The following is a 13,462-nucleotide window of genomic DNA, read 5'->3' as shown; positions in this document are numbered from 1 at the left end:
TTTTTGCCCTTGGTCATCAAAAGAAGAATAAAAAGAAAAATTGCCATAATTTTATGAAATGATTTCAGGAACATTTTTTTTATTTCTCCGTTTTAATGTATCTAACTTATGTTGTGCTCTGGGGTTATTGTGCTGAGAGCTAATTATTTACTGCAATGCTATCAAATACTCTTCGTCATTTGTGAAAAGCCTGCATCTAAACAACCCGTTTTATCAAAATATTCATACTGGAAAAAACGACAAAATATTTTACCACAACATAAATTTTATTCCTTTTTTCAAAATAATTTTTTATACGGATAAATTCACACAAATTTATTGAAATTGACTCTAATTGCCTTTTGATTATGTAAAAGAACAGATAATGATGATGATCAAAAAATTTTTTTGTTGCGATGATAATCTCTTTTGATGTAGATTGCTTCATATTAATTTGGAAACTTGAATATCTTGTCATCCAGTATGGCAGTCTTCTTAGCACAAATGCAACCATCTGGAATCTAAAGAAATAGGATAAACACTGGTTTAATATGCAGTAATCAACCTTTAGGAATCAGAACACAAAATGATACTCACCCTGATGCGGACATATCTTTCTGCTGGTTCTCTGGATATTTTGGTTTGAATTTTGGCTTTCCTCCATATCATCTTGACTCTCGCTTGACATGTACAATCTTTAACCCATAAACTGCATCTCTTATTGTATATCCTAAAATATAGGAAACAAGGTAGATTTTTTATATGATTTTAAATGGAAATAGATTTTTGTTTTGAAAAAAAAGCATATTCTCAAATCAAATGTCTATGTATAATTTGATAATTGACTTACTCGCACTCGTCAACTGCCTCGTAAATACCTCCAATCAAGTCTACTTCACTCGGGGGATCAGTTGCCAAAAACCCTTTTGTAATTTTGATTCTGCATTTTTTCGTTGGGCAGAAATTAGTCGAGGTTGTAACTTGGCAATATTCAGGATTCTTAATTCTGAAAAAATGATTGAACATTAGCATGCATAATTAAAAAATCACATACGATATTCAGAACTTTTAAGAACTCACGTTCTCTAATAAATATTTTAGAAATCTCCATTCGAAATAAGAAGAAAGAATTAAATCATTGTTTCAGATTTTATTTTTACATAAAAGCACTCATTAAACCCATAATATAAACGGACTTACGGAACATTTTTCATTTGACATTCTGGTAGAGGATTCGGATTTTCCACGTCTAGAGCCATGCAATATGCTATAACACAGCAATAAACAAAGATCGTAAGAAGTCTCATATTGATAGATAGTTGGTATCATGAGATACAATAATTTTGGAAATATGATTTTCTTGCTCCTAATCTATTCTTTATATAGTTTCCGTCAACTTTTTTTTTTTTTTTAATTTTTATGAGTCATCACTTTTTATGTTCGTGATAACATTTAATATCTGATCTTTATTTGAGTTTGAAAAAGATTTATATAAAAAAGAATTAACATTGAAACTACTTAGGAAAGTACCAGAGCATGTTACAAACACCTTCTTGAGTTATGGTTTATGACGTAAAGTAAAGTAGTATTGTTAGAGATCTAATCTTGTAACATTTTTGGTTCAAAAACGTGATCGAAATAAATGATTTTATGGTACCTCAATTCTTTTCTAAATTGACTTTTTTGCAAAGTTGAGTAATTTTTGTGTGTTCGAACACGTTTTTATTTAAAATTATTTATGCGAAACCCTAAATATAAACTGGATATTTGAATAGTCCCAGAAATGGGTAATTAATTTAAAATAGTTAGAAGACAAAAAACATGTAATATTCCTATATTACCATCATGTGTTGTTTGAGTTATTGTGAAAGCCAAATATTTATCGAAACAGATCTCATTTGAAAATGTTCATGTGATGATTGCACGATTGGATTTTTTCCTAATCTATGCATTCTATGATTTAACGCGTCATTAAAATATCCACCCATTGTCTCAGGTTTATCAAGAAACATGAGCCTGGAAACCACAGACATTTTTGGCACTTTCAAGATGATAGAAAAACAAAATATTCATTGTATGCACTGAAATAAATATTCCATTATATTACTTTGAAAAAATGAATTTTTCTCCAGATGTTACAAATTTATCAACTTTTTAGGTGAGCAATAAAGATGACAAGTGGATTTGACAACACTTTTAATTTTTTTTAACTTGTCAAAATACTTATTTCACGATAAAAATACACAGAGATGTTTCAGTAATAGCATATATTGGTAAATACCAAATTTGTACCCAAATTGTCCAAATTTTCATTTTAGTAAAATTTCCCTAATTTATGATCACATCTACATATATTATAAACAATCTCAAAATACATCAACCTACTGTAAGTCCTTTGAGCAAATTTGAGTATATCTAGGTTAAGAAGCCGATGATCAATTCATGCTTAAATCTGACTACATTTCAAAATACTTTTGCATATTGACAAATTTTGGTGAAATATTATCAACATCCGTAATATTATTATTATTTATAGTTCATTAGTTCAGTCAGTCAGTAAGTTATACACACCTACAGTCCCATCTCAATACGTTAATTTAACATAGCCTATGTAGTTCCTACATTTTTCAATTGAGTAAATATTGTGTTATCAGTCTGTATGTTACCGGTAATTCCGAATGCGACCAAAATATTTTCACTCAGCATTACGATACCGGTACTTACCTTCCGATCAAAGTTATCCTCTGTGACGTAGGTCGTTACTGTAACTCTTGTAACTGTACACAAAGAACCCTCATGCGGTGCATAATTTTGCAATAATATTTGTGCTGTATATTTGATGATAAATGTACTAGGTTATATTTATGTAAAGTGTAAATATTACTTGTTCTGCACGAAATGCATTCATTGCGAATGATATATCATTGCTTATGATATAAAACAATAAAAAATAAAAATATTTTTTTCTTTTTCGTTTCATGGTGTTTTATTTTGACAAATTTTAAATGCTGGTCCCAGTAAATTGACTATGTAATTATGATGATTAAATATTGTCTATATCAGGGGTGGGCAACCACTGGCACGCGTGCCGAACTTGGCACGCGAGCCCATTTATTCGGCACGCGAACGAGTCCTCTGAAAACGAGATCATTCTTCTTCAGATAACAAGTTTCAAGAATTATCTGATGAAACTAGGTGTTCGTTTATTCATTATCGTTTAAAAATCCGTTATTTATTTAAACTCTTTTTGTCTTTTCATGACATATGGCTACAAAGAAACATATTATGACGTAACAAATGAGTGAGCTTTCGAGAGGAGAGCAGCATTCATTTGGCTACATTCTTACATAATATAGTTTGACTGTGCGTGCCACCCTTTTTGCTTCATTTCTGCTTTATTCATAAAGTTGTAAAGCTCAAGTTGGTTAGAGTTACTTGCTAACTTACGGTTATCCATTAATTTCAAAAGAGATTATGACCGGAAATACAGAGAGAGGTGCAGAAAACTAACTATTGCATGATTGGGATGCCATTACCGAAAATTTTCCTTTTTTTAAAAACTTTGCAACTGAATTACCCCTCTATGTTTTCATCTACATATGCTTGTGAATCTCTGTTCTCAGTTATGAACTTTATTAAATCTTGTAATAAGAGTAGTCCGAAAAATGAAACCAGTAATTCGTTTATTTCTTTGAAAGTTACAGAAGAAAGACCCAATGTAAATCTCCATCAGCGGTAATACAGCAGCAGAAGCCTCACTAATATAGAATAATAAATGGAATCAAATTCGTTTGTCGGATTGATATTTTCCCGACTAGTGAATCTGTCTGCACATGTTTAAAAGGTTTATTATTGTGTATCTTTTCTTTGAAAGCAGCGAAAAATTGTTTTTAATTTTGGTCGGCACGGGAAGGAATTTTGTCGTTAAATTTAGCCGATTTTGGCACGCAAGCCGATAAAGGTTGCCCACCCCTGGTCTATACCAATCTCACTTTTTGTCTGTTCATTTATTTCATTCTAACATATACCTATTTGTGTTCCTATTTTTTAAACCCTATCAAAACTTCCGAAAAAACAACCGAAAATTGTGTTTTATTTTCTGCAGTTTAGGAAAACTTGAAAATAGACGTGATCTAAATGTAACAAAATAACGTCTTGAAAATCAAAATAGAAGTACTATTACATGGAAAATTGAAAAATGTAGTATGAAAAGTTCAGATTACAAAATTTTTGAAACAAGTTTTGAAATGGAATTTTTTGAAATTGAGATTTAGGCGAACGAGAAACAATTCCATATTTATTCAAATCTTAGATATGTTCTCAAATATAAATACATGACTATTTCAGTATAGATTACCGTAATATTATATATAGCAGGGGTGGCCAACCTGCTTTCGTCCGCGATTCGACAAAAATCTTCAAAATAGCTTGCGATCGACTGATCGTTAATAAGGTAATACACAAAAACGAACGAGTACTGAATATGCAGATAACTGCACACACGCATACAAAAAATTCAATGCCACTGCTTCTTTTGCGCATAAATATCATCACTACACGTTTGTTAGTCAAGACACAAAATGTTCGGCTCGTTCATTTTAGACCTTGGTAGCGGCGAAACTTGCATTTGTTACGTAATAAAATGCTTGTTGGGCTTGCCTAGAATCAAATACTGTGCATGTATTTTTGCACATGTAGAGTACTGTATTCGTCCTGTTTTAAAACACACAGCAGGCGTTGCATAAAACTGGTTCAAGGCAATTTTGGGGGTATGACGTTAAATTTACGAACATCTGACGCGATCGACCACTCGAAACGTGGAGATCGACCGGTCGATCGCGATCGACGTGTTGGCCACTACTGATATATAGTATAGCATTTTCGTGATAAATTTTATGCTTTATTAGCAAAAATGTCGTCGCATTTCGTTACCATCTTCTTGTGCTAATTTACATACTTTCAAGTAACCGCGGGCGAAATATATATTTACACCATAGAATTGCAAGATCGGAAGTAAATTATCGTGAAATTATTACATTCACGTTTTCAAGATTAAAATTCCCTATTTTTCTGATAAGAAAATTTACTAATTTTTGTAATTTTAATAACTTTCGATATTATACGTGATGCTGCATGTATTTTTATGTAGAGATTGGGTTTTAAAAAATGAATGTTGTTGTTGATTTTTATTTAAATTATCAATGCAAATACTTATACTTAAACATTGCTGAATCATTCATACAACTGTGAATTAATGTGTTTGTTAGAAAACGTATTATTTTGCAGTTTTTTGTTTTGAGCAACTTTTTATTATGCTCAGTTAAGAATTGCGATGTTAATCATTCAACGTTAATATTTACTTTTAATTGAAAGTATACTGTGATAAACAAATGATAGATGGACTGTAACTCTGAATCTAAAAAGTTGGTAATTGATAAGCGTCATGAGATCTTGCTGCCATTTCAGATTTACCAATTTTTAAAAAGTTTGTGAAAAAGAAATCCGCTTCATCAACTTAATGGATTCATGTTATATGGTTACGAGATATCATTTTTGAATTGTTGTTTTGACGAAAGTAAAATACAAATGTCATAATAAATTCTAATTTTTTTGATGGCAGCATTCCTTCCCCGAATAACTTTAAATTCCCCAATTTGTTCGTACAATTTACATGTTGTTATCATATTTTGAAGTTGTTTTCAATATATACAGTATATTTCGGCTTTTGTAATTTGAACAATTGCTGATGAACATGAGGTCATCAGTTTCTACCTACTGCCATTGCCTGCAACTATTTACGACGGACCCCGCGACAATTTATTTCCGCGACCGCCATTTTGATTTATATTGTGAGGTACTGCGATTACGAAACAACACATTGGCAACATTCAATATTTCACAAATAAAGTTTAATGACCCTTTCTATTGATTCAAGTATGTGTACAATGTTCACAGCTTATAAAAGACTGACAACGCCGAAAATGAAAGATTTACTGTAAGAATTTGGAACCCTGCTATCTTGTTTGATCAAACCTATTATATCAAAATTCATTATGGAATGACTGACTAACTGTTGATGAAAGTCATGTGTCGTTATTATGCACGTAATATTCTATATACAAATAGATTAGTTTGTGTTATATGTCTGCATGCCCTCTTTTTGTACGATAACAATTGATGAATTTTTTACTAAACACAAATACAGTAGATTGTTTTTCAGATACCTTCATATAAGCCTCAATAAAATATTTCTATAATTAATATTACTTATACCCATAAAAGTAATTTAGGGTCATATAACAGGACTGCACAATACAAAGATGTAGCACATTATATATTAGTTATTTTATAGGACAGTCTATCCAGCAAACGAAACGAACAGAGAAAATATATGCATTTATGTAATATTGTTTTCGTGTGAATGGTTGTATGTATGAATCTTTGTTGGAGTCTTGTTATTAAAAGATCTGTACTTTCGCGACCGAATCCCATGCATTGTTTCACGGTGTCGAAGTTTTTAAATCATGTGACCCGATATTGAATCTCTAAAGTTTTTTTTCCTTCAGTTGCCTTCAAGCTTCGCGTACTACTTTAGAATCATTTTACCGTTTTTTGCATGATTCGAAAAAAAATTTTCTACTAATTGATACACGTTATTTATTTGTTTTACATTTTTCTTGTCCGTCGACATAAAAAAAATCAGGTGGGCCACTCCTGCTATATATAATATTACGGTAATCTATGCTGAAATAGTCATGTATTTTTCTTTGAGAACATATCTAAGATTTGAATAAATATGGAATTGTTTCTCGTTCGCCTAAATCTCAATTTCAAAAAAATAAAAAAGTAGTGATTTATTTTTAAATTTTATATCTTTGTTGAAATCATTGCTGAATTAGTATATTTGTACGTTAAAGCTTTTATTTATGTGATTTTACAATTAACTTGTTGAACAAAACATTTATTTCATAAAAAAGAAATTACATACCGATTTAGCCAAGTTTATGTAATAAAATCTTATTTCTAAAATACTCGTTTCTACCATATATTGAGATATAGACTCTGAAAAAATAGAATTGTATTGTTTTCACAATTTGCTACGAGAAGAGTCGATAACTATAAAAAATATTCTCAATAATAATGACAAAACGCAAGATGTTTTTAGGAATTATTATTTATTGATAGTTCTTGTTGGAGTGATTTAAAAAATTTAAAATTGGTTCTTAGACAGCAGCCTATAGTATTTATTAAATTTGTCAGTGTGTTTAAACATTGTTCTATACTAGGATAGATATCAATTTCATTTCGTCATATTCCACAGTTACATAATGGATTACAATATTTTAATATCGGTGGGCGTAAACTTTGTGCAAGTACTAAATAAATTGCGTGTTCAACCGATAATTTTACGCAAAATGTAACGTACTTCTAGAAACATTCAAAGTGTCACGTTTATAGGAATCGGGTAGCACGGAAATATAATTCAAACGAGAATATAAATATATGGTATAGTTTATCTCAAAAGTCAACTTCGCTTTTTGATTTTCTGTTAAATGAATTGACATATAGAAGTCTTGACCCGATAGCCATTATTTTTTAATTCCAAGAATCGGTAATAGGGAATTAAGTATAAACTAAAGTTCCAGCCCGAACATTTCAGCAATTGATTGTTTGGTCAAATTTATCGCCCTAAATAATATTTCATTCGGTGGACTAAAAAAATTCTATAAAAGATAATTTTCGTTGATAAGTTTAACATATACGCAAAGTTTATGATCATTTAGGATATATATAGCTATCATTGAAACTTTGTATGTTTGAAATCTCTACTCTTGGTCACCACAAGAAGGATAAAAAGAAAATGATTTCAGGAACAGTTTTTTTTTTATTTCTCCGATCCCGTTTTAATGTATCTAGCTTATGTTGTGCTCCGGAGGTATTGTGCTGAGAGCTAATAATATACTGCAATGCTGACTGAACATTGAATAGGCTAATGAAATTAAACAATATGCTACCAAACACTCTTCGTCATTTGTGAAAAGTCTGCATCTAAACTACCGTTTTATCAAACCATTCATACTGAAAACAACGACCAAATATTTTAACACAACAAAAATTTTATTTCTTTTTTCAAACTAATTTTTATACGGACAAATTTACAGAAAGTTATTGAAATTGAGTCTAATTGCCTTTTGATTATATAAAAAAAAACAGATAATGATGATGATGATCAAATAACTATTTTGTTGCGATGATAATCTCTTTTGATGTAGATTGCTTCATATTAATTTGGAAACTTGAATATCTTGTCATCCAGTATGACAGTCTTTTTAGCACAAATGCAACCATCTGGAATCTGAAGAAATAGAATAAACACTGGTTTAATATACAGTAATCAACCTTTAGGAATCAGAACACAAAATAATACTCACCCTGATGCGGACATATCTTTCTGCTGGTTCTCTGGAAATTTTGGTTTGAATTTTGGCTTTCCTCCATATCATCTTGACTCTCGCTTGACATGTACAATCTTTAACCCATAAACTGCATCTCTTATTGTATACCCTAAAATTTAAGAAACAAGGTAGATTTTTTATACGATTTTAAATGGAAATATATTTTTGTTTTGTAAAAAAAGCATATCCTCAAATCAAATGTCTATGTATAATTTGGTAATTGACTTACTCGCACTCGTCAACTGCCTCGTAAATACCTCCAATCAAGTCGACTTCAGTCGGTGGATCAGTTGACAAAAAACCTTTTGTAATTTTGATTCTGCATTTTTTCGTTGGGCAGTAATTAGTCGGGGTTGTAACTTGGCAATATTCAGGATTCTTAATTCTGAAAAAATGACTGAACGTTATCATCATAATTAAAAGATCACATACGATATTTAGAACTTTTCAAGAACTCACGTTCTCTAATAATTATTTTAGAAATCTCCATTCGAAATAAGGAAAAATAATTAAATCATTGTTCCAGATTTTATTTCTACATAAAAGCATTTTATAAACCAATAATATAAACGGACTTACGGAACATTTTTCATTTGACATTCTGGTAAAGGATTCGGATTTTCCACGTCTAAAGCCATGCAATATGCTAAAACACAGCAATGAACAATGATCGTTAGAAATCTCATATTGATAGATAGTTGGTATTATGAGATACGATAACTTCAGAAATATGATTTTCTTGCTCCTAATCTATTCTTTATATAGTTTCCGGCAACTTCCTTTTTTTTTCAAATTTTTTATGAGTCATAACTTTTCATGTTTGTGATAACATTTAATATCTGATTTTTGTTTGAGTTTGAAAAAGATTTGTATAAAAAAGAATTAACATTGAAACTACTTAGGAAAGTACCAGAGCATGTTACAAACACCTTCTTGAGTTAGTGTTTATAATGTAAGTAAAAGTAGTATGGTCAAAGGTTTCTCCTTGTAAAATTTCTGCTTTGAAAACGTGATCGAAATAAATTATTTCATGGTACCTTTTTGTGTGTTCGAACACGTTTTCATTTGAAATTGTTTATGCGAAACTCCAAATATAAACTGTATATTTAAAAAAGTTCAGTAATGATTAATGAATTTAAAATAGTTGGAAGACAAAAACATGTAATATTCCTATATTACCATCATGTGTTGTTTGAATTATTCCAAAAGGCAAATATTTATCGAAACAGTTCTCATTTGAAAATGTTCAAGTGATGATTGCACAATTGGATTTTTTCCTAATCTATTCATTCTATGATTTAACGCGCCTTTAAAATATCCACTTATTGTCTCAGGTTTATCGGGAAACAGGAGCCTGGTAAAACACAGACATTTTTTGACACTCTCAAGAGGATAGAAAAACAAAATATTTATTGTGGGCACTGAAATAAATATTCCATCATATTACTTTCAAGAATAGAATTTTTTTCTCCGGATGTTTCAAATTTATCAACTTTTTAGGTGAACAATAAAGATGACGAGTAGATTTGACAACACTTTTAATTTTTTTTAACTTGTCAAAATACTTCTATTTCACGATAAAAATACACAGAGGTGTTTCAATAATAGCATATATTGATAAATACTAAATTTGTACCTCAATTGTCAAATTTTTTTTTCAGTAAAATTCCCCTAATTTATGATCACATCTACATATATTATGAACAATCTCAAAATACATCAACCTACTGTAATTTCTTTAAACAAAATTGATTATATCTAGGTTAAGAAGCCGATGATCGATTCATTTCAAAATACTTTTGCATATTGCCAAAATTAGGTGAAATAATATCAACATCCGTAATGTTATTATTATTTATTTCTTCTTTTTCGTTTCATGATGTTTTATTTTACCAAATTTTAAATACTAGTCCCGGTATATTGACTATCTAATTATGATGATTAACTATTGTCTATATTAGCGTTTCCCAAACTGTGTTCCGCGGAACACTAGTGCTCGGTGAGCGTCTTCCGAGTGTTCCGTGGAAAATGGATCAAAATTACGACTAAATTGGTTGCCATCGCGATCGCGAAGTTGGCGACCGTTCAATATCGCGTCACCGTCGGCCTAACCTTTCGAGGGTAGTGGTATTATCGTTAACTGTCCGCCTAGCTTGTTTAATGTCTAGTTCATTATCAAGTTGACACTAATCATTTTGGTTTTGCTATTTACTATAGGCCAGTGGTTCTCAAACTTTTTAAAAAGTTATGCATAACGGCCCCCGTACAATTTTTCTGATGACTCGCGGTCCACTAAAGAAATGGGAGCAAACAGCAACGCGGTATATCAAGCATTAATATATTGAATGACATTGACACAGTTCAATGAGATGGGTGTCCTTGCTTGGCTCCAGTTCTTCTATCTTGGGTTCTGTTTTGGATAATGCAACTTTCATATCGTAACTCACGTCAATTCTGTTTCAACATTTTGTTTCAATAGCGAGAAATGAAGAAAAAGCTGCCTCACATTTGTAAGTTGTTACAAATGAAATGATCATTTTTAGGGCTATCTCAGCAACATCAGGATAAGACTGTGGTTTTTGTTTTCCTCCGGAACTTATCACAGCTAAACCAAAATTTGAATCGTTATATCTAGATACGCTCTGATCTCCTGACTTACCACGTTTATCAACGTTTGTTACGTAATAATGTCTTCGGTAGAGCGTGTCGTGCTTTGGAGAAACACTGTAAAAGCATGACATCAACATTTTACTTCAAATCAAAGTGCTTCTGTGCCGAGGTTAAAGTTGTCTCGCGGTCCCCCTAAAATCGCTTCGCAGACCCCTAAGCGACCGCGAACCCCAGTTTGTGAACCAATGCCATAGGCAAACGTGTAAAAGTAAAAAGTCAGCTCTTAGCCCCCCATCGCCGCCTGATTTTACTCTGAAATGCTGAAAAAATCACTCATGTTCGCTAAACTTGATTCAGCAGATAAATAAACTGGAGTTCTGCAGCTCGCGAAATTACAGCAAGAACTTCTATTTCCCTTGTTACGTAACATCAAAGACATTATGTAATAGAAAGTGAACGACATAGAAAAGAAAAATGAATACCGGTATATTGATTCATATACAGAGCATTTGCAATATGTAAAACATTCATTCATATTTTAGGTATGCTTTACACAATTTTGTTAGTTTTGACGACTTTAGTGCGTCGCGGCACACCCTTTGGGAACCGCTGAATTGCACCATTTTTACCCTTTCATTTTTTGGTGTTCCGCGAGGCGAGATAAAAAACGTAAGTGTTCCGTGGTCAAAAAAGTTTGGGAAACGCTGGTCTATATCAATCTCACTTTTCATCTGCTCATTTTTTTCATTCCGTTATTTTCCTTATTTGTGTTCTAATTTTATAAACTCTATCAAAAGGTCCAAAAAAATCAACCGTCAAAAATCTCGTGGAGTAAATAATTGACTTGCAAAATAATTAGTATGTTTTATTTTCTGCAGTTTTAGAAAACTTGAAATAGACGTGATAGATAACTTGAATGATATTGATACCATTGTATTTGTAAACTTCAAAGACAACTCTTTCTCGTAGCACTCGTTATGTTTCCCATGATATAAATGTAACAAAATAACGTATTGAGAATCAAAATAGAAGCACTATTACTTAGAAAATTGAAAAAGTAGTAGTATAAAAAGTTCATATTACAAAACTTTTGAAAACAGTTAGTTAATGGAATTTTTTGAAATTGAGTTTTAGGCAAACAAGAAACAATTCCATATATTTATTTATATTATTCATTCAAATCTTAGATATGTTCTCAATAAAAAATACATGACTATTTTAGTACAGATTACCGTAATATAATATATAGTATAGCTTTTCGTGATCAATTTTATGCTTTATTAGCAAAATGTCGTCGCATTTCGTTACCATCTTCTTGGACTAATTTACATACTCTCAAGTAACCGCGGGCGAAATATATATTTACACCATAGAATTGCAAGATCGGAAGTAAATTATCGTGAAATTATTACATTCACGTTTTCAAGATGAAAATTCCCTATTTTTCTGATAAGAAAATTTACTAGATTTTGTAATTTTAATAACTTTCGATATTATACGTGATGATGCATGTATTTTTATGTAGAGATTGGGTTATAAAAAATGAATGTTGTTGTTGATTTTTTTTTTTAATTATCAATGCAAATACTTATACTTAAACATTGCTGAATCATTCATACAACTGTGAATTAATGTGTTTGTGAGAAAACGTATTATTTTGCAGTTTTTGGACAAGTTTATTTGTTTTGAGCAACTTTTTATTATGATCAGTTAAGAATTGCGATGTTAATCATTCAACGTTAATATTTACTTTTAATTGAAAGTATACTGTGATAAACAAATGATAGATGGACTGTAATTCTGAATCTAAAAAGTTGGTAATTGATAAGCGTCATGAGACCTTGCTGCCATTTCAGATTTACCAATTTTTAAAAAGTTTGTGAAAAAAAAATCCGCTCCATCAACTGATTGGATTCATGTTATATGGTTACGAGATATTATTTTTGAATTGTTGTTACAAAGAAAGTAAAATACAAATGTCATATTTTCAATTTTTTTGATGGAAGCATTTTTTCCCCAAATAACTTTATCATATTTTGAAGTTGTTTTCAATATATGCAGTATATTTTAGTTTTTGTAATTTGAACAATTGCTGATAAACATGAGGTAATCAATTTCTACCTGCTGCCATTTCCTGAACCATTTACGACGAACCCCGCGACATTTTATATATGCGGCCGCCATTTTGATTCATATTGTGAGGTACTGTTATTACAAAACATGCCATTGGCACCATTTAAAATGTCACAAATAAAGTTTAATGGCCCTTTCTGTTTACACGTGTATATGTACAATGTTCACAGCTCATAAAAGACGGACAATGCCGAAAATAAAAGATTTACTGTAAGAATTCGGAACCCTGCTATAGAATTAGAAAGCATTCTTGTTTGATCAAACCTGTTATATAAAAAAATATT

The 13,462-nt window shown here is 31.0% G+C and overlaps 2 protein-coding genes across 2 annotated transcripts; both read right to left on the bottom strand.

Moving 5' to 3' along the window:
• Nucleotides 1-359: 359 nt before the first annotated feature.
• Nucleotides 360-1,318, bottom strand: LOC120334518 (uncharacterized). The gene is made up of 4 exons (XM_039402026.2): nucleotides 1,180-1,318; nucleotides 830-985; nucleotides 577-709; nucleotides 360-500 (listed from the first exon to the last, which is right to left on the bottom strand). The coding sequence occupies exons 1-4, from the start codon at nucleotides 1,284-1,286 to the stop codon at nucleotides 429-431; spliced, it is 468 nt and encodes a 155-aa protein (XP_039257960.2). The 5' UTR covers nucleotides 1,287-1,318; the 3' UTR covers nucleotides 360-428.
• Nucleotides 1,319-8,139: 6,821 nt separating this feature from the next.
• On the bottom strand, nucleotides 8,140-9,151 carry LOC120333594 (uncharacterized). The gene is made up of 4 exons (XM_039400921.2): nucleotides 9,015-9,151; nucleotides 8,665-8,820; nucleotides 8,412-8,544; nucleotides 8,140-8,335 (listed from the first exon to the last, which is right to left on the bottom strand). Exons 1-4 carry the CDS (start codon nucleotides 9,119-9,121, stop codon nucleotides 8,264-8,266), a joined length of 468 nt encoding a protein of 155 aa, XP_039256855.2. The 5' UTR covers nucleotides 9,122-9,151; the 3' UTR covers nucleotides 8,140-8,263.
• Nucleotides 9,152-13,462: the final 4,311 nt, after the last annotated feature.

This window comes from Styela clava, chromosome 15, assembly GCF_964204865.1.
Source record: "Styela clava chromosome 15, kaStyClav1.hap1.2, whole genome shotgun sequence".
In the NCBI taxonomy this organism is placed as follows: domain Eukaryota; kingdom Metazoa; phylum Chordata; class Ascidiacea; order Stolidobranchia; family Styelidae; genus Styela; species Styela clava.
Note: the sequence above shows the minus strand (reverse complement) of the source record. Positions and strands in the feature narration are given on the sequence as shown.